This window comes from Zonotrichia leucophrys, chromosome 19, assembly GCF_028769735.1.
Source record: "Zonotrichia leucophrys gambelii isolate GWCS_2022_RI chromosome 19, RI_Zleu_2.0, whole genome shotgun sequence".
NCBI classification, from domain to species: Eukaryota; Metazoa; Chordata; class Aves; order Passeriformes; family Passerellidae; genus Zonotrichia; species Zonotrichia leucophrys.
The window spans coordinates 6,850,550-6,871,534 of NC_088188.1; the positions used below are offsets into that span (position 1 = coordinate 6,850,550).

General features: G+C 53.4%; 1 protein-coding gene across 3 annotated transcripts in view; it reads right to left on the reverse strand.

The window, feature by feature from the left end:
• The window catches only part of SMG6 (SMG6 nonsense mediated mRNA decay factor), a 105,012-nt gene that overhangs the window by 46,137 nt on the left and 37,890 nt on the right, over window positions 1–20,985 (reverse strand). For all 3 annotated transcript variants that reach the window (XM_064729026.1, XM_064729025.1, XM_064729027.1), the window contains exons 11-12: window positions 8,264–8,380; window positions 7,613–7,781 (exon numbers count right to left, since the gene is read on the reverse strand). In XM_064729026.1, coding sequence (XP_064585096.1) covers window positions 7,613–7,781; window positions 8,264–8,380 — 286 coding nt within the window. The remainder of the gene's footprint in view (window positions 1–7,612; window positions 7,782–8,263; window positions 8,381–20,985) is intronic.

Genomic DNA, 20,985 nt, shown 5'->3' on the forward strand with positions numbered 1-20,985 from the left:
AGCTCTTATCTCTCTGCAGCCACACAGATTTCACAGCTAAACCCAGCCATGAGCGGTCAAAGCCGTGTTTTGCTTCTGGCTATGGGTTTCAACTCTCATGTCTCACGTTCCCAGAGTGGCAGTGATGTCCAGGGTGCAAACATCCATCACACATCACTACCCAGGGAAGGCCCAGCACTCCAGAGAGAGCCAGTGTGGAGAAAGCAGGGTATCAAGCAACAAGCATGGGGGTACTACAGCTGACCAGGCTGCCTCGCACTGCATTTCCCCCTCCTGTTCCTACAAACACTCAGATTGGGGTTTTTTTAAGATGTAAACTGGGATTTAAGTAGGAAATAGGGGAAACTGGGGCTGATGTGCTTCTGGTGGGCTGCTCCTCTGGAGGAAAGCAGAGGGAATCCAGCATCCCCAGGGGTGCAGCAGTGACCGGTGCGGGCCGAGGCAGCCCAGGGCTGGAGGGAGGCCCCCTGCTCTTTGAACTGCTCCAGGTGGACAGAGTCTGCACTGGGTTATTTACGGGAATCAATGTACCAGGAAAGCACACTGAAATGAAACATCTTGTTTTCAAGAGCGTCCTGGGAGCCAGGCAGAATGAGGAGCCATTAATCAAAGCCCGGCACGTAATCAGCACACATGTAAGGCAGAGTCGCCCGCGTCCCTGAGCCAGCCCTAGCCCACGTCCTGCAAAGGAGGAGAGGTCCTTCTAAACCCTCTGCTCACAGACACACCAGGAGCTGGGTTCATTCACAAAGCTCCATCGCTTGGCTCAGCCAGGTCTGGCTGTCAGAAATGTTTAAATATGGAAAAAAATAAACAGTTGCAACACGTTTTTCGGAGGGATCTGTCCGAGGCCCTTTGTGATGTAATGGGAAACGCTGCGTTTGTGCTACCAGCTGGAAAATAAACAGAGCTGCGAGGGTTAAAAGGAACTGAACTTTCCACGACCCCTATCTGCAAAAGAAGAAAATAATAAGAGGAATGATCCACTGCCCCACAGCCCTGATAGTTTATCCTCCGGCCCAGGCAGCAGAGACAAGCACCGGATGTGATAGGGCTGCTCTGGGCCACCTCCAAGGCAAGCTCTGCCCATGGGAGATGCACAGGGCTTGGGAGGCTCAGCCTCCCCCAGTGCCCTGCTGGCAACTGGGCTTGGCTGCCTGAGGCCAGTCACATAGCACTGGTGGGGCCCCATGGCCACGAGGGCTCGCTGGGATGAAGGAGGTGCAGAGGCATCAGCAGGGAGAAGAATGGGAAAAGTGCCCAAAACTGCTGGGGAATGAGAGCACTGGGGTGTTGGGGACAGGCAGAGATGCAGGGGACATTTCCAGGGGGCTGGGACAGCCAGGTGTATGGGGCCATGCTGGAGGAGAAGGGAAAGAAACACATCGTAGAGAGCTCGCCCATATTCCCATAAAACAGAGCTGCAGGCAGGGGATGATGATGACAGTGAGGGTGAGAGGGAGGCAGAGGGCAGTGGCAGGATGCTGGGCTGGGCTGGGATTCACTGCAGGGCCAGGGTGGTGGTGGCAGGAGTATCAGCACAGATAAAGCACAGGGAGCATCTCCCTCCACAGGGCTTGGCATCCAAAGGCAGCAAAATGCCACAGGAACAGTCACTGAGCTGGCACTGCTAATGCCCCTGCAGGCAGCCAGCCCAGCAGCTCCCTTTCCTCTCCCCCAGGCAGGGCACCCCTCACCACCCTGAGTGTGAGAGCAGCCCCTGTCACTTCATCCTTCACCTACAGCTTGACAGTGCCTTGCCACATCTCCCATTTGCCCTGGACGTGACAGATTCCCACCCTGGGCTCACTTCAGTCAAACCTCAGACTGTGCTGGCTCCCTGGGTAGCCAGCTCTCACTGCACTGCTACCCCAGCAGCACCCTGCAGAGCCTTCAGAAAGCCAAGAAAGAAGTAGTGCTGGCATTTTTCCCTGGTTTTCTCCTGTGATGGCAGAGGCAGCACTGCAGAGATCAATTCTGACCATTTTCTGCCACCCCCTCCTCCTCTGCAGCTCATCTCCCATCACTGCCACCATCACCATCATTCACCAGCTGCCACTGCTGGCAAAGCCAGCAAGGACAAACGGCTCCCACTGACACCTACAGCCCTGGGAATCTCCTGCTGGGACATGCACTTGCCCTGGAAGGTCACACAACACTTGTGAGTCCTGTCAGGCTCCTTCTCCCCACTGCCCAGGACCACTTCACGGCCACCCCCAAGCATTTCTGGCTTATGTCACCCCCACGATGCAGCAGTGCAGGAGCCTCTGTGCAGAGCCCAGGCAGCTCCAGGTGCCTGGAAGCTCTGTGCACACACAGTGCCACGGCTTCACCGTCCCTGTGAGGAGGGAGGCCCCAAATTACTGACACTGAGCCCAGGCACGCAGCTCTAGGTACGGGGACGAGGCTCCCAGAGCTTTTAACCGAGGAAGCGAGAAGGGGGTGAGCGCGAGGTCTTTCCTCGGAACGGGGGTTCATTCCCTTCCCCACAGACACATTTACATTTGCTTATTCCACTAGGACGGGAAAAAAAATAAGAGTTAATTTCTTTTTTATTGCCTCAGGATTCCAGGTTTAATGTAGCTGTCAGTGTGAGCGCAGCCCAGCTGCAACGCCGACGGACACGGCCCGGCCAGGCAGCGGCGAGAGCGCAGCGAGCTGGACCACAGCCCTGGGGCTGAGCACTGCCCCAACGAGGCTGGGGAGGGCTCCTGGCAGAGACAATGCCCAGATGGGCATCACCACAAGGCAAAAAGCACAGAGAGAGCAGAGGATGCCAGGGTGAGCCTGATGCTCACCGAATCCCCGCCATCCTCACCGGGGGCGCGCGCTGCCTGGTGATTAATATCAAGCACAATGACCCCACGTTACAAGCCTGCGGGGGCCTGTGGAGGTGGCCATTTCCTGTGTAATACCAGCTTGTTTAAACACTAACATCCAAGCTGCACAGCTGCAGCACAAACCCGGGAAGCGGCGCAGAAGAAGCCCTGCATTGTGTTCCCAGCGCTGCCGTGCAGATGGCAAACGCCTCGGGCTGCTGCTCCCGGGGCTGGCACTGCTGCATGCCAGTGCCCACAGGATGGATGAGCTGCTCTGCATCCTCCTCCTCCTGCCTTTCCTCTCTCCTGGACCACGGGAAGCTGAACTAAAAGCGGCTCCTTTGCAAGGAGTAAAAAGGGTTGGCCATGGGGGTTTTTCCCAAAGGCATTCAGCAGCCCTGGTGCGGGCTCAGACAGAGCAGGATGAGGTGGTCACAGCCCTTGTGCATCAGTGATTTCCCCCACTCTGCCCTGCACATGGTCCCTTTGGCCAGCCAGGCATCCATAAACCCATTCCTCTCCCAGGAACCCACTTTCTGAGCTCCTTTACCCAGGAGAGGTGCAGTCTCCTCCCAGCCAGCCCCTGCTTTGCCACAGCCCCCTTCTCCACAGAGACTTTTGGCTTCTCTTTTGGTTGACTTTATCTCCAATCTCAGCCAGGTTTACCCTACTGAGACACCTCTGAACCCTGGCTTTGATGTCTCGATAGGGAAACTCTGGTGGCCAGAGTTACTGAGGATGGGATCTGCAAAAGGGATTTTCCATTTAGTCTCCAGCAAACTCCAGCAATGTCTTGGCACCTCTGTGCAAGACTCTGTCCATCCCTCCCAGTGGGAGCTGCCATCTCAGTGACACTTCTCCGCGAGAGCGAAGTGATGAGAGCAATCTGGCACATCTCTCTGGGAAGGTAAGCTCTAGAATGTGCTCACAGCTTTTGGATTTAATTTAATACTTGGTTTAAATTAACCATTTTTAAATGCTTGCAGACAGTCTCCACAAACTGAGAGGCCCTTGGCCCCGTGTGGAAGGAGCATGGATTTGCCAGGGTCAGCCCTGCAGCTGTTTGTGTGTCCAGTCAGTGGCTTCCCCACCAGTCCTTGTGCTTCATTTAGCAGTGGATTAATTGTGGCAACAGAACAGAGCAAGGAGCAGCTCTGCCCAGCCCTCTTCACCTTCTTCCCAGCCACACGTCCCAAAAGGGGATGGAGTCACTTATACAGCAGCCTCCTTGGAGATCCACCTTCTGACCCATCTGCTGCCAATATCTCTGCCTTAGGGAAGCCCCCTGCTCCCTTTTTCCCAGAATCCCTGCTTTTACACCCCAATCTCTGCAATTCACTCCTGGGGACATGTGGTCTCAAAAATGCTTCTCCAACTGCCTTAAACCACCACGTGCAGAGAACTCGACACAAGGTTTGCCATGAAACATGAAGACAGAAATTAATTTTAAGGTACAGGAGTGACAGCTGCTTGCTGCTAGGAGACCTGGCAACACCTGGTTCAGAGACACAATTCCTGAGGCACTGAAGCAGAGATGTCCAAGGTTAAGTTTAGCTCCTATTCTGGAAAGACATGAGGAAAGAGTCATGGAAAGCTCGCTGAGCCCCTCTTCCAAAATAGGAAGGACACCTTTCACCTCTCAAATTCACACAGAGAGGTAGTTAGGAAGTCCAACAACTGAAAATCTGTTCCAGAGCATCCCCTGAGCCGTGATGGCCATGCAGTGTGGCCAGGAGCTGCAGGAGTGCACCAGACCAAGAAGAAGGGAGGATTTGGGGAAAGATGCAGCTTCTCGCTTGGGTTGAATTCAAGACTGCTGAGCCCCCAGGTAGGGAGAGGCTGCCTGCCAGGAAGCAGGGTTCATTCCCAAGCTCCCACCAAGAAGAAGGACCCTGAAGACACAGCCTCCTGAGCCTCTCATCCCACTCCACAGAGCCCACTCCTGCATGGCTCACATCCATCTGCTGGCTTTCGGCAGCGCTCACCCCTCACACCTTTCCCTCCGCCTCTGTCCAAGGGGGAAAGCAGCGAGCTGAGGAATTTGGTGTGGGGTTGGTTTTGCTTTTTTTTTTTTGCCTTTTTTTTTTTTTTATTGTAAGGACTCAAATCCAGCAGTGTGATAAATGCATCCGAGCTACAATTAGGAAGATATATAGCATCAGAACGCGAAGGTCTGGGCAGCGTGGTGAAACGCGGGCTCTCCAGAGCCCCAGCTATGTTTCCCATTATGTAACCCTGGTCATGGGCAGACAGCCAGACTCCAAATGAAAAAGAGACTCTGGCTTGGCACCGTTTCTATTTTCCTATCCTCATTCGGGGTCAGCGCAGTGTCATACAGCTGCAGAGAAAGCTCCGGGGATTAAACCTGGGAAAGACTCCAAGACCAGGACCCGGGTTCAAGTACCAGCTGAAAGCAATAAACCAACTGCCACAGCTGGGCTGAGTTTAGACGTTCTCAAAGTCCCCCAGCTCTCTCCCATATGAAGAAGGAGCGATTGCAAACATGGCAAGAGAGGCCTTGGGACGCACAGCCCCAGCCCAAAGCTCTGGCTGAGCCCTGCCAAGCTGCCCTGCTGGCCACGAGCCCAGCCCAGCATTCTGGCCCTGGATGAGCTGCATTTGATGCGAGCTCTGGGCTCTGAGTGGGCTTCCAGGTGGGTATGAGGCCTGTTTTTTCCAGAAGCTTTAGCACGTTCATGGCATCTCTGCAGGGCGCTGCTGTGCTTCAGGGGATTTCTACATCCTTTCTTTGTGCCCATGCCACCTCAAGAGACAAGGAAAGTGGTTTAAGAGTATCCAACCAGCTTCTCTGCTGGCAGTGGTGGATCTCACAGCACGTCCCAGAGGCAGGAGCATGTGTGACATGGCCCAGGCCCCTCACTCAGCTCTAACTTGGCATCTGCACTTGCTCCTCACGTGCTCTCCCTGCTCCTGAGCTCACCCTGCCCATAAACCTTGGCTTACTCCACCACGCCTGCTGCTCTGACCCATGTTTTACTTCTAAACTTCTTTGAAGCTGTTCCTATCTAAACCCTTGGACTCGGTGGCTCTACCTGGTTCCTGAAGAGCCCCAGGGCAGCCAGCAGGCTTGTGTCAATAAAGAACTGAAACACTAACCCAGTGCTCTCCTTTTCTTTTCCTATCCCCAGGGCAAATGTTGCAAATTCCAGGTCATGCCCAAGAGCAGAGCTGGTTCCCTGCTGTTCATCAGTACCTGCATCTCCATGGAAGCTCAACCACTGCTGTCCCAGAGTCCTGGACCACCAACACCCATCCATACAAGTGGTCTGGGCTGGAAGAGCAGCATGGTTAAGGCAGATTCTCCATGAGAGCCAAAGAGTGGAGGAGCTAGGAGCCAACATGGGGGACAGGATGGGCATGGTGGGACAAGAGGGACACCCTCCATGGAGAGGCCAAGCAAGACAAGAGATACTCATTCCTCCACTGAACACATCAGGATCTTGTGGAGTAGAGCCGCCAATCTATGCCCACGACTCCTCCAAGAGCCCTGCTGTGGGCTGCCACCACCATCACCATCACCACCACCACCAACAGCAACTTCTCCCACCCCAAGGGGTGAGCAGGAGCCTGCACCTGCTCCATCACCTCAGGGGGAAATTGTCACAGCCCTGTGCCCCACAGGAGGGGGAGCAGCTGGTCCCAGGGCAGGCGCCGAGCGCTGGCTGAGTGAATCCAATCACAAATTCCATCTTGAGGCTGCCCCTGGCCAAGGGCTCGGCGCTCCCTGCTAGGGGAAGGGGGGATTGGTGCAGCCAGGCTCACGTGATGGATCCCAGTTTGAGTTCCTGCCCAAAGATGGGCAGCAGTTCACATGAGCAGGCAGCGGTCCCACACCGAGCAGCCGACAAACAGAAAACAGACTCCATCTCCACAAAATGAGGCCCAGAACTTCCTGTGTGAGATTTCCATTTCCTCAGCCAAATGAAAAAGAACTGGAGTAAGAGGCAATAAACCAGGAGAGCGGGACTGGACCTGACGCACGGAGAGGGGACCCATTAATGGTTAAGCCACTTTGCTGGATTATTCTTAATGCTCCTTCCCATCACCCAGGGTTCTGGCTCCTTTGGATTAACAGTAAGACGTGATTTCAGGCTCTGGATCCGGAGTACCGGAGGCAGATGGAAAATCCTGCGGGAAGGCAGCTACAGAGCATGCTCAGAGGCCGTTTGCATACTCCATACTTGGCCCCTTCGCTCAATTTTCTGTCCAAAAATATGCAAATTGCCTAGTCCGCATTATGGACTAATGGGCTGAAATCGGCCAGTTTAGAAAATTAACCCTTTTGGGTGCTGTAGGGTAGGGACAAGTGGTTTCTGAAGCAGAGGGGAGGTGAATTTTGGAGCTCCAGGAACAGGCAAGCTGCTCCAGGCTAGCCCAGCCCAAGCAAGGTTGGCCTGACTCAGTCAAAAAAAAGGCAATGAAATGCTTATGCTGGAAATGGAGTTCCCTCTGGTCCAGAGGAGGGCCCTGCCTGTCCAGCTGAACACCTAAAGGAAGGGGATCCCAACAAAACCAGATGCACATCCCAAGCAGAAAGTCAAAATCCACCTCATAAGTCATCTTCTAACACATGGAAACACAGGGCAGCCAGCAGGCACCCTCCAGCCCCACTCACACATCAATGAAGAGGTCACTGTGTCACCAAGGGTGACAAATTCCCGACATTCCCTGGGCAGTGGGCCTTGCCTGGGTGCCACAGCCAGCAGTAAAGCATGAGCAAGGGGGAAGCATGAGGAGCTCAGGGAGGGAGCAGAAACCAGAGGTGCACGTACTGTTTGGGGAGCTCAAGAGCCGTTGGAGGAGGGTTCCAGGTGTCCGGGTGGCCAAGCATCCAGTCCGACCAGACCTTCACACTGGGCAGCAGCTCCTTCAGGTCCTGAGGCAAGGCAGAGACCTTGATGTCGTCCTCCTCATCCTCCTGCTCCATCTCTTGTGGCTGAACTGCAAATAGAAGACGTGAGAGCTGAGGCAGCTCACCACAGCCAGGCTCAGGCAGGGACTGGGAAAGTATGACACAGATCCCAACATCCCAGCACAAGGGAACAGCCACAACCCACAGCAAGCACAAAGACAGATCTGTTCTCCCTCCATGGGCTGCTCTGGAGAGCAAGCCAGGGTGTTTGTGATCCCTTTTCTTGAGGGCAGCAGGGTGCTACTGCACCAATCACAGAGATAGGATTCCCAGGTCCCAGTTTGGGAAGTTTCCCAGCTGCTGGCAGAAAGGATGGCCTCAGTCTATCCCTTTCTTCCAAACATTTCTGTCTGCACACACCAGGTTTCCTGCAGCTGAAACCTGGGCAGAGCTTGGGATGCTGAGGGAGAATCCTGAGACCCCAAGAGAGAAGAAGGGATGTAAAAACCAGCCTGACCCCCACCAGGCTGCCTCGTGGGCCCCTGCAAGGACCCTGCTGCTGAGCCCTTACCTGGCACACATTCCCTCAGCAGGCTGGTGCACCTCCTCACCAGGAGGGCAAACATGGAGAGCCCCAGGGCCGTGGCCTGTTCCTGGATGACGGAGCGGCAATCCTCAGAGATGCACTCTAGGAGACACACAGGGTTTGGGTCACATCTGGGTTCACCTTCACTGCCTCCCTTTCTGCATCCCCACGAGGGGCAGGGGTGAGCAATTCCCTAATTTACATCTGTCCCAGACACAATTGTTCCATTTAAGGAGGAAAAAGGTGGTGAGTGGCTGCTCTGGAGTGGGGAGAGGCTGCAGCCCCCCTGCCCACACCATGCCCAACCCCATGGCTGTGCTGAGCCATGCTGGCACTCAGGGCTCCCAGCACAGAAGCTGCTGCTGGGGGCTGATGCCTTCCCCTGAGGAGGAGGGGATGTTTAAGTGTTAAAAGGGTAATTAGCTGCATGTTTGATCTCTGTCCCTGCTGGAGTTTTAACCTCAGCAGCTGAGGAGGGGGCTCCTCCCATTAGTTTCACAGTCACACAACAGCTTGTCAAGAGAGCTTAATTGGAACTGTTACTCGAGGAGATGCCACACGACCACAGCTCTTCCAAAGAGAGCTGGCTCAGAGTGAGAGCAAATCCCCCCAGCCAGAAACCACTTCTGAGGCTGCTGAGAGCAGCGGGGAGCTGGCTCGAGGGAGCTGCCTGGAGCCAGCCTGGGCTAGGCTGGGGAGGCCAGCAGTGCCTGGGACATGCCAGCCTGCCCCAGAGCTCTCACAGGGGGCTGGAGCCTTAAGGGAAGCCTCTGCCCTCCCAACTCCCTCTACTCCCCATCCACACCCTCCCAGGGTGTGGGGGAGTGGCTGGCTGAGGAGAACCCACACATTCACTGGGTTGTACCCATCAGTGCAGTTTGCTCTGTGCAGGATGCTCCTCCCTGGCTTACTGCAGCATCAGAGCTTCCACCTGAGAACAGCTGCCCCAAACCAGGCAGAGGATTGCTACAAACTCACAGCTACTGACTCTGAAGGGGTGGGTGAAGCCCCAGGGCTGAGTAAAGAAGGGAGAGCCCCCAGAGCCCCCCAGCTGCCAGGCACCTCTGCTGGAGACATCAGCATGGAAGTGTTGGGAGCTCAGCTGCCCAGATGTGGCAGAGCAGGGATTCTGAGCAAACAGCAAGAGGATTAGAGCAAGACACTGAGATCACATTTAATCTTGAGCTAGCAAAACACCTGAGGTGCACAGAATTAAATAGTGGGGTTTTAAAGACAGATCATTTTAGAGGAGTGGGGTGGGAGGTCAAAAACATCCAAAAAAGACAAGAACGCACCAAGAAAATACAGGAAAAATAGGAGAAACATCTGAAGGCTGGATTGACAGTTCTTACAGCTGTCAAGGAGTTCACATCTGATACCCAGTGTGGAGGGTAACCCAGGGTAGCACCAAAGGCACCTGGTAGCTGTAAGAGGGTGCTTTGCTCACAGAGCCAGGCTGAGCTGGTGCTGCAGAGCAGTGGTAGGAAGTGCTGTACTACAGGGGCTGTCAGCTTTCGGAGGAAACATAAAACTAAAGATGTGACCACTCTGGGACAGTAAATCTCTTTCATGAAGCCTTTCCCACAATTAGGAGTGTTAGTCCCAGTGCTCTGGCCACAGTCCAGTCCAAGAAATTACAGTCATCTTCCCTGCACTCCCTCCCCCTGCACTCGGGTGAGATGCTGTGAGAGTCTTCCCTTCTTGTCTGAAATGGACACACAACAAGACCACGGTGGTCCAGCCACCACATCTGAGTCTGGGTGGTGAAAATCTCTGGGCATTTCAGCATGGACCCCCCACAATTTGAGTGGGCAGCCCCCAGGACTCACTGTGCTCACAGTGACCCCCAAACTGAGCTGGTGCAAAAGCTACATCCTGACCCCCTCCAAAACAGGCAAAGCTTAAAACATCTGCTGCAGTGCTTGTGATGATGAAGGTGATGAGCATCCCATATTTCAGGGTGTATTCAGAGACTGGCTCCAAAAGCTGGACCAGTGCTCTGTGGTGGCTGTGGCCAGGCTTGGTCCCAGCCCTTCCCAGTGCCACCAGCAGCTCTTGCTGCAGGCTACAAGCTCCTCACACAACATTTAACAGCCAAAATACACTAAAAAGTCTCCTGCACTTGAGCTGTGGCAGGTACAGCTGTCCATCAAACATCTTGTGCTGCTGCAATCATTAACTGTGTGCCCACCAGCTCATAAAGGTGCCCCAATGTACCCCAACACTGCTCAGCCCTGGTACAGCCTGCAAAGCTGCCCTCTGTGCAGGTAAGAGCATTAGGACACCCACACTGAAGGGCTGCTGTCACACAGCTCCAGCTCAGCTACCATGGGTGTTGTCAGCTCATCATTAAACTCATAAAATGCACAAAACTCCCCCAGTCCTGAAAGTTCATTCCGTGGATGAGCTCATCAGCCTCATTCCCAGGAGGCTCCTCCAGCAGAGAAAGACAAACATCCAGGTGGGTGCTTGCTCAAGACCCCTGAACATGCACCAGCAAAGGCTCTTAAGAGCTTAACTGTAGGACAAAAGAGGAAAGCACCATAAATCAGGAGAAACTTTCTCTCTGTGCCTTTTCACCACTTTCCTTGGGAGGCTGGGAGCTCTGGCTTGCCCTGAGCAGGGAGCCAGTGGCCAGGGCTAACAGAGGATGTGGGGACAAACCCCAGGCTACCCCTGTCACAAGGTGAAGGGACAATCAAAGGGCAAAGCTCTTTGGGGTGTTTAAACAGAAACTTGTAAATGTTTTGAGTGATGGGCAATAAGGAAACCACTCAGTGTCTGAGCCCATCCTGGCACTACGAGGAAAACATTTTGTAGAAAATATGCTGAAGTGAGGGCTGGAGCAACAAATCTGCTCTGGAGCCCACAGGGCACCATTACTTCTGAGCTGAGCTGGTAATTACGTCTGTGCTGCTGGTAATGCACAGTAAGACACAAACTTATTGGGAAAGAGATGTTTTTGGAGGATGGAGTGACACTTAGGTCATTTCTGTCCCTGCAGTTGCAGAGCATAGTAAAAATAGAGATACGAGCTGCCCCAGACCAACAAGAGCAGGCAGAGAGATCCAGACTGCCCAAATCAGAGCAAACTGTAATTCCCAGATCTGTTTCCCCAGATCCACAGTGGGTGCAGGTGAAGCAGAATGAGTGTCAGGTCCACAGGCAACCCTGCAGGCTGCCACCAAAAGCTCGGTGACAGAGACTTCAAGTGGCATCAATGGCACCCCAACAGCTAAAGCTGCCACAAATCTACTCCACTTCCTCCCTGAAACCCCAAATGGGGCTGTAATCAGATAACCCTCCCAGTTCACACCCAGGCACGCTGCACAGCTGGGGCACACCGTGGAGGTGTCAGGCAACTGTGGAAAGAAATCACACACAAAGGAAGGGGCCACAAGGTTACAAGCTCTGAGGTAGCTGGAGCTGTGGCTCCTCTGTGCCACCAGCAGCCACAGCAGTGACACTCTACAGGAAATCATCCAACACCACCAACCACAACACATTCCCCCTCCACCTTTCTCCCCTTGTAAGCCAGCAAGCGTCCCTGTTAATGCCAGCCCTGGATAAACAGCTGCTGTCACGTCAGCTCTCAGCTCTGAGAACACCAGTGCTCAGCAGGCTCACAAATGTCACCTCTCAGCTGTGCCACTGCCTTCAGAGGTGCTGCGTGGGTGCAGAGGCAGGTGGGCAAAGCTGGCACTGCTGCCTCAATAACTGCTTGTTAAACCACAACCTAAGGTCAGGGCTCCTGCACTCAGAGCCAAGACTGACTCAGGGTAAATGCACACCCCTGTGTTGCTGTACCCCTGGAGCTGAGCTGGCCAAAATGCCTCCTGTGGGGAGTTTCCTTAGGCTGGAGCTGTTTCTTGACCACTTGTAGCCCCACATCAACATCAGCAAAGCTCCAGTCTGTGGAACACCGCATGGGGCTAGGAAGGAGCAGGCAGAGCATTTTAAAGCAGTCACCAAACACTTTGAAATAACTGACTTGCACTACCCCACTCCTCACAGGCTGAGTTTGCCTCAAAGATCTGTATTTCTGCACCAGAAAAATAAATGAGAGCCCTGCAGGTCCCTGTGAAGGTCAGACTGGCAGCAGGACACGAGTTGCAGCAGTTCTGAGCACCCTGCCTGACGCTCACCACTTGTCAGCCCCTTTTTCTGGCTGGCCCAGACTCTGCTGAAGTTTCCATGCTAGGTGCCTGTGTCAGCCTGAATTCTCCTGGAAATCTTCAGCCAAAACAGCTCAGCCACTTGTGAGAATGAGGCTAGGAAACAAGATAGTGGCTTACCCCTGTTTGTAAAAAAAACACTTACAACCTTTTCCTTCAGCTAATCTAGCAACTGTAAACCCTGGAACAAGGATCTGAGATTTTGCTGCAGAATAACCTTTTTAACAGAGAGTTTTCCTGTCCTACTAGAAATCTGTCCACACTTAGCCAAGCTATAAACATCGAAAGACAGCAGTTTTTCCAAACTCAACAGAAATTCCTTTCAACAGTTAAAACCTGCTAAGATTTCACCTTCCTGAGCAAGTTCCATCTTCCTACCTCCTTTCACCTGTATTACAGGCAGCAGAGCAAGTGCCCTGCTCCCTTTCAGCAGGTGGGGACTCATGTAAAAATGTCCTTGTATGAGTGCCTGAGCTGGAGATTGGAGCCAGGCTCTGAAGCAGAGTCCAAGGGTGAGAGAGGGAGAGGGATGGGATGGAAAAAATGGGAGCTGATGAGCATCAGACTACAAGGACAGAGCAAAAGCAACTGGGAACCAGTGATGGGTGGTTTTTCTGAAGATCAAGAAGAGGAGTCCTCCTGTTTCTTTGCATGTAGGAAAGGGTTTTTTTCCCCAGCTGAGGTCTGGGCTGCACAGAGAGCGCTGTTTCCCTAGCAGGAGGCAGTTTCCTGCAGGGACTGCAGGGAGCTGGGTGGATCAGCAGCTGCAGCGCCCTCTGCAAGCTCCTACCTGGATCCTCCCGGGCTCTGCTCCCACCCAGCCCTCCTGCAGCCATAAATCTACCTGTCCCACGGGGGAGAGGCTGAGAGGCAGGGAGAAAAGGGGACTTTTGTAGCGGGGAGAAAGCAGTGCTGCTCTGAGAACGTTATATTCATGGAAAACATAAACCAACTGTCGTCAAAGTCGTCTGAGCTCAGGAAATGGAGCGGCCGGGAGAAGGCTGCCATGTGGCCGGATGTTATGTATTTCTAATTAGTGCTATACATCTTTCAGCAGAGAGTGTCCTTTTGCTGGGAAACACAACGCGCTGCCCTTGTTATTGTAACTGTCAGAGAGTGCTTAAACAGATAATCTCCAGGAAAAGTGATAAACACATCCCCTCTCCCACTAGGGTGTGCAAAACAGCAGTGCCAAAGCTTTATTAGGGCAGCACGACCAACCACAGGAAATGGGAATGGGAAAAGAGCAAGGGGCAGCCGCCCACGAGGAGAGGGATTTGCTGGAGGAAGCTGCTGGTGGCTGCTCCAGTGCCATGTGCTGAAGGAAATCCTGCGAGGGACAACCGGGACACAGCCAGCACAGCACACGTGGGCTGCTCACAGGGATGGGGCAGTGAGGGCCCCCAGCTGTTCTGCTCTGAGTGTGCCCCAGTCTGGGTGGAAAGGAGCCACAGGAACCCCCAACTTACAAGCAAGCACAGGACATGCTCCTCCATCCACCCATGCCAGTTAACTAAACACAAGGAATGCTGAACCGTCCACAGTTAAAACAATCCCAGCCAACAAATCTCAAAGGAGAGCAGATTCCTTTGATTGAAGCAACCAGACTGCCTCAGCCAAGGGTCAGGAGGGCTCCAGAGGGACAGCCTCCATGCTGGCCTCTCTGTCCCCACCTGAGCTGTGCCTCCAGGCTGGGGAGCCCAGAGCAGTGCTGGCAGCAGGTGATGCCAGAGCTGGCAGAGCAGCAGGGATGTGCTTTGCTCCCAGGGAACAACAGCTGAAGCCACCTTTCCTGGTGACAGGGTGAAGGACTGCATGGGAAGGCACTCAAAAGAACGAACAGTTCCATGGCCACAGTCCCAGGGATGACATAAGGGGCTGGCCAGGGGACACAGGAGCTGCAGGAGCTCGGTGAGCACAGGGCTGGGGGCGAAGGCACCCGCCTGATGTGTCAGCACATCAACCCTGGAGGCACAGACAACTGATTCACCAGCTGGCTGCTGCCCCGAGGGGAAGAGACCCGAGCTGGGGTCACCTCGGAGCTGACACCACCTGAAGGCAATTCCTCTGCTCCCTCACTCTCAGACAGAGCTTTCCCCGAGGTGAGTCACTCCCTGCTGCCAGACACAGCCCTGGCACGGCTACAGGGCAGCAGGAAATGGGTGAGGAGAGCCCTGCTGCCGGCCCGGGCTGGTGGAGACCGCACACAACCACGGGAATACAAAGCAGCAAAAGTGAGGGGGATGCTCACAGCTGTGGGGCATTTCCCCAACACCCCCTGGAAGGGGAGCTGTGAGTCACTGGCACTCCCAGCTCTGGGAACTGGCGAGTCACACATGCACTCATCTGCCCCTGAGAGAGCCTGGGAACTGCTCAGCCCTGCCTGATACCCTGGGAATGATGGGCAGCTTTCCTGGAGGGATGCTCCCACATTCTGAGCAAACAGGATGGCAGCTCCAGCACTGGGGCTGAGCTGAGCATCACCACCTGCAGCACACAGGGCTGGACCCCTCCCAAAGCAACCTCAGGATTTTAGTAATAACCTGCATGCCCCCAAACCACCTCCCTGCACTGATGTCCCCCCGTGGAGAGGCAGGAAGGCCCTGGGAAGGTCTCAGTCACAGCAGCAGCAAGGGGAACTCGCTGCACGTGTTCCCAGAGCAGCTGGGGCCGCCCAGGAGCCCGCAGCTCCCTCTGCAAGCCTGACTTGTCCGAGGGAAGGAAGGAGGGAGGCCTAGGAGGTGAGGAATGCCGGGGGCCTGGGGAGGATGGAGCAGCTCTCCCTGTGGAAGCCATTAGATATTCAACACTTCATTTGTTTCCAGCCGTCCTGGACTGCAGCGCTGGGCTCTAGGACGGGAGGCTCTTCTCTGACGTAACCAGGAAGCAGCTGCAAAATTAAGGAATCCCTCATGACATCATAAAAAGGGTCGATGGTTTACAGGGGAAGGTATAAAAATTAATGACATATTCCCACCCGAAGCAGAGAGCCTGCCCAGGAGGCACAGGGGAAGCCATGCTCTGCCCAACACGAAGGGGCTGCCTGCCCCAGACAGCTCTGGGCTGCCAGCTCCCTTTGGCTGATCCAGGAGCTTGTCTCTGGCTCTCATTGTCCCTCAGCCCGGGCAGGGCTGGATCCTTGCACCTGGGGTGCGATAACCAGCTCAGTATATCCTTCCTGACCCTGATGAACAAAGCTTTAGGGAATGGCTTTAGGGACAGCTTTCTTGTGTACTCGGGGCTGGCCAGGAGTCAACGACAAAAAACATCATTGTGAAGTGACTATTAATAATGCTAACCTAATAAGAAGTTATTAATTTAGACAGGGAAAGCAGACACGTGCACAGAGTGTCCCCAACATCCCAATTTCTGAAGCTCTGGGAGACCAACAGGACCTGCAAGAGGATGCAATGGCACAATGTCCCTCCCCAGCACACAACCCGGGCTAGGTCAGAAAGAATGACATTAGCCTTGAGGACAAGCACAAAGCCATTTCCACTTGAAAAGGGAAAAGGATAGTGGTTTAAAATTAACTACAGCCTTTTCCAGGAAATATCAGTGGAAAGAAGCAGCCATTTTTAGAAATGTTATTCTCAGAAATTTCCTGAAAAGACCCATCAGTCAAAACACAGATTGAAGCCATTTCCACTTGCACTAAGCAGCACTTCGGAGCTCTCCCTACACGCTTGGGGTGCTTGACCCAGACAGCAAGGGCAGGATCCTGCTCTGCCCCCCTGACCTCAGCAGGGCTGTGGGAGTCAGTTTGGGATGTGGGACAGCCCATACAGAGCCAGACACACTCCCCCTGCCTGGGGAGGCACATCCATCCCAGTTGTCACCAGTCACATCTGCACTGAGACACGCCAGCCCCTGACCATCACAGCAGGAGCAGAGGCACCTCCAGGCTCAGCCATGCTGGCAAACCTGGAGAATTGCCAGAAAAACTCTCATTTCTCAGCACTGCCCTCACTCTGACGCTGGCACTTGTGACAAAGGCACAGCAAAGTGCCAGCAGTGTCACAGCAGATCCCCAGAGCCACAGGTTCTGCTGCCAGCAACTGACAGCAACGTGAGTTTGACCCGTCTGGCAGCTAAAAGGCTGGCAGATCTAAATGTATGTAACTCCTGGCTGGCTCATAAGGAAGTGTGTCCCTTTCAAGCTGGCATGCCAGCTCATCAGCATATCTATAGCTCCAGACCAGCCTGGCACCAGCTGTCTCCTCCTGTGGAGGGAATATTTGCCATAAAATGCATAAGCAGGATGCTTCAGATGAAACAGGGAGTGAAAGAAGAAAAATCATGGATGATAGAAATGGAAAAGGGTTTTAGGGGCACTGCAGTGATGCAGAACGGAAAAAGAAAACCCCTGATGGCCTATCCTCTGTCTGCACAGATCTGTCAGCTGTTTTTGAAGATGCCAGAGCTCTGAACCTCACCAAAAGAGCCAGTGAGGAGTTGGGGAGCCTGGCTGGGTTACACAGCAGCATGGCAAGAGCTACCAGCATCCCCCCAGGAGCTGTGTGTGCCCAGCCATAACTGTGTCAGATGTTATTTACAACAGGGAGGAGGTGTGAAGAGGGCTTCCCAAGAGATTTCCTCCAGCCCTGAGGGAAGTTTACAAATAAGGACAAACAACAGGCAGCATTTTGCACCCCCCAAGCTCTTGCTGGGGGTGGGCACGTCCTTGGCAGCAAAATGGGAGCAGACAGCCTGGAACTGGCATCCTTGGGTGTGAACCTGGGTGAACAATTTGAGTCTGCAGTTAAAGCTCATGAGAGCAAGTGCCTGCAGACAGGAGCATTCAGAGAAAGGAGCCTTTGATGGGGCAGGAACAGCAAAGTGTGGAGCTTCCTTTTCAGCACATTCCCTCCTTTGCTGCTCATCTTCCTAGGGCTTCCTGAGGGCCCACTGTTTGCAAAGCAAAACATGAAGTGAAATCCATGCCCTCCTCCCAGCTCTGGGGAAGCAGGAAATCCCAGGGTCTTCATCAAACACTTGCAAGCCTGAATTGCCTCCTCACCTCCCACTCCAGCCCTGCTTGGTCCCTCCAGCCTCCCTGGCTGATGGCAATGGCATCCCCAGACCCAGGACACCCCACCAGGAGGGGCACAGCCCAGACACTCTGCCTGCAGGGATGCTTACTTAACAATTTCCATTATAAGACCTTGGTTTCTGTTCCTAAGAACTTTGCCAAACTTTAACCATTTAGGATGCAATCCTTCATGCCAAAAGCTTTCTTCGAGCTAAATTTATTGGGAAAATTTCAACTACAAAGGTTCAGCCATTTGCCAGAATGAGGTTAGGGAAAATATATTGTTCTTCTCAAGTTAAAAATTCTTTTGACCATTTCAGCAAAATCCCTAGCACCTTCACACTTGGAGCAGGAACCAGAAGTTTGGCAGGGGACAGCAGAGGGGTCTGGGTGTGCCTTCTGCCATCTCCATCCTGCTTTGCCAAGGTGGGGGCCTATGGAAATTGGGGTGTTTGCTATCAGACAGCTCTCATGCCACTCTGAAAGCAGCAGCTGGTTCACCTGCTTGGACAGAAGAATGAACCAAGCCAGGTGAGGCAGTGGAGAGGGAAAAGCAGGTGGGAAAGGGGCTGAAGCAGCACAAGAGAGGCACAGCACAGCAGCCCCTCAATGCTCTGCTGGCACCATCAGTGGCTGCTCTCCCAGAGGATCCCAGCCCCACACGTGCAGCATTCCTGCCGTGGCAGAGCCTCGTGTGGTGCATCCAAATTCACGTGCCAGCCAAGGATCCCAGATGAGCTCAGCCCGGTTCCACAGGGGAGCTCGCTTTTCTGAAAACTATGGAAACTGAACAGAAACTACACATGCAAAAAAATCTCAGAACACCAGACTTGGAGGCATCTCTGCAGCTTCAAGTCAAGTCCATCGCACTTACTCACCATAAAGCCGTCCTAATGACACGTCACTTTTTCTCCCCTCAAGGTACCATTTTCAGTCAGCACAGAAAATTAACAGGCAGCAGAGACCCTCCTGCAGAGTGTTCTGATGTGCTGAAATGTGCACGTGTTCAAGGAGCCTCAGGGCTGCAGGACCAGGTCATGGTTTGGGGGACTAAGATGGAGAACTTGATTCCATTCCTCGCCTTGGTTCTGAACTTTCAGGGAGATCCAGAAGTCCCCTTAACTCCTCCCAGTGCATGTGCTCAGCTATTTTTGTGTCCCTCACATGTTGGCTGGCTGGTGACACAGAGGGGATGGAATTTGCAGACACTGGGCAACTCTGCTTTGAAGGATTCTCTTTTTAGGAGCACTCCATCTTTTGTATCTCAAGGTGGGCAGACAAGGGACTAGAAAATCTGGTATTTTCCTTAAGCTCAGTTCTCCATCAGTACCATGAAAAAAGGCACCCAAACCCAAGCTTTGAGCACACACCAGTGAGTTTACACCATCCAATTATTTAGACCTGAATCTTGTAGATTTTCCTACACTTCAAGTGGCATCGAGTACAACGATAACACTTAATTAGTGGCTTCTCTGGAAAACTCCCATGAGAACAGAAAAAAAATTTTACAAGCAAAAGGACAACAGGGAAATTGAGCCTGGGAGCTCTTTATCATCACCTTGTCTATCACAGGAGGCTTTGTGTGCCTTACACCATGCCTGAAGTGCCACTGGGTGCAGCCTTTGAGGCTTGTTCTGTTTGGAAACAACCCCTCAAAACGCTCCTCACAAAGATACAGCCAGATTCACCCTCCAGAACTCTGGTGGTGAATGAGGGCTGTGGTATTCTGTGGAAATTTGGAAATTTGGAAGAAGTTCAGCTGCAGGCGGTGCAAAGGGAGGTTCTCAGGTGGAACAACCCCTAAAAATGCTCCTCATGAAGATACAGCCAGATTCACCCTCCAGAACTCTGGTGGTGAATGAGGGCTGTGGTATTCTGTGGAAATTTGGAAAAAAATCAGCAGCGAGCGGTGCCACGCAAAGGGAGGTTCTCAGGTGGAAACAACCCCTCAAAATGCTCCTCATGAAGATACAGCCAGATTCACCCTCCAGACCTCTGGTGGTGAATGAGGACTGTGGTCTTCTGTGGAAATGTGGAAATTTGGAAGAAGTTCAGCTGCGGGCGGTGCCATGCAAAGGGAGGTTCTCAGGTGTCGAGCGAGCGATTCCCTGCGGGAAGGGCCGTGACCACAGGCACAAACCCACAGCACGCAGAGAAACCATTCCAGGAAGTTCAACATCCGAGCCCCCCTGTTAGAAAATACGATCTCAGTGCTCCAACAACTCGCATGGAGCCGGAGCCTCGGCTCCCAGCGCACGTGCGGGCTCACACAGGCGATGGAGCACTCAGCAACTAAAGAGCCTCAACCCTCCACATTCAAACACATCACACTTTTATGCCAAATTCCTCTTTTCCCCCATGGTTTGAGATAGGATTGGTACAACTGTGATTTTCCCTGCAGCTCCCGTTGGCCATACATAGGGAAAGGCTGTGCTGGGGGTTGGTGGGCTGGCCATGGGGTGCCCCAGCACCCCTTTTGTTTGCTGCTGTGTCTCCTGGCAGGAGGACACGAGGGAGCTGCAGGCTCCAGCGCCGTTTCCTGCAGAGATTTGAAAACCTGTTGCAGTTCCAAAGCGAGCTTCGATTTCACTGTGACCAGCAGCTCGGAGACTCATAGTTACTATACAGCCGAATAAAATATTTTTTCATAAATTTAACGCCAGCATGTCTGTGTTTGGAAACTTTGAAAATCCATGTTGTATGGTTTACTGCACTGGAAAAGGTGCCAACAGAGTTTCAAAGGAAGGGAAGTGTATAACTGTTTCCTTTCAAATGTATTTTCCAATGGGATCCATTGAGGGAAAAGGCTGGAACTAACTAAAACATTATTAAAAACTGTTATGAAAAGAGACAGAGAGATGGAAAAAGATAGACAAAAACTCCAATACACAGCCGAAAGGGAGGGAGGGAGACAGGCGGCAAGAAAGGGGATATGGGCAGAAAGACACTTTGGGTGGGGAAAATGGGGCGAGACGGGGAGTTTTAACTGGCAGTCACCCTTCGTGGTTTCATATTGTTGCAGATCAATTGATCAGGATTTCAAGTGCTGCTGGCCCGGTGGCACAAGGCGAACCACAGAGTTGGCTGCGAGCGCAGCCCTCGCGAACTGCTGACCTTCAGTTTTCAAACCAAAAATATTCCTTGGGAAACGGTTACACCAGGTCCCAGCCCCGAGGCTGCCAAGCAAAAAACAAGCACTACGGACCTGAAGGAACGCCCCGAGTAACTTACACCAAAGCAACAAGCAGGGCTAGTAGCCTGAAGTAACTCCCTGGTGTGATTCAAGCGGCAGGAACCGCGCGTGACATGTGTGCAGAGGGGCTTGGCTCTTCCGTCCTCCCGGAGCGGGGAGTTCTCCAATCACCCTCCGTCGGGATGAGCGTCGGCCCTCAAGCCGCTCCCGCTCCCTTGGCCACGCTCAAGCTGCTCCAACCAAGCCTATAAATACCAAAGCCATCGGGTCCATATAGTGCAGTCACAGCCTGATTCCAAACCACCGC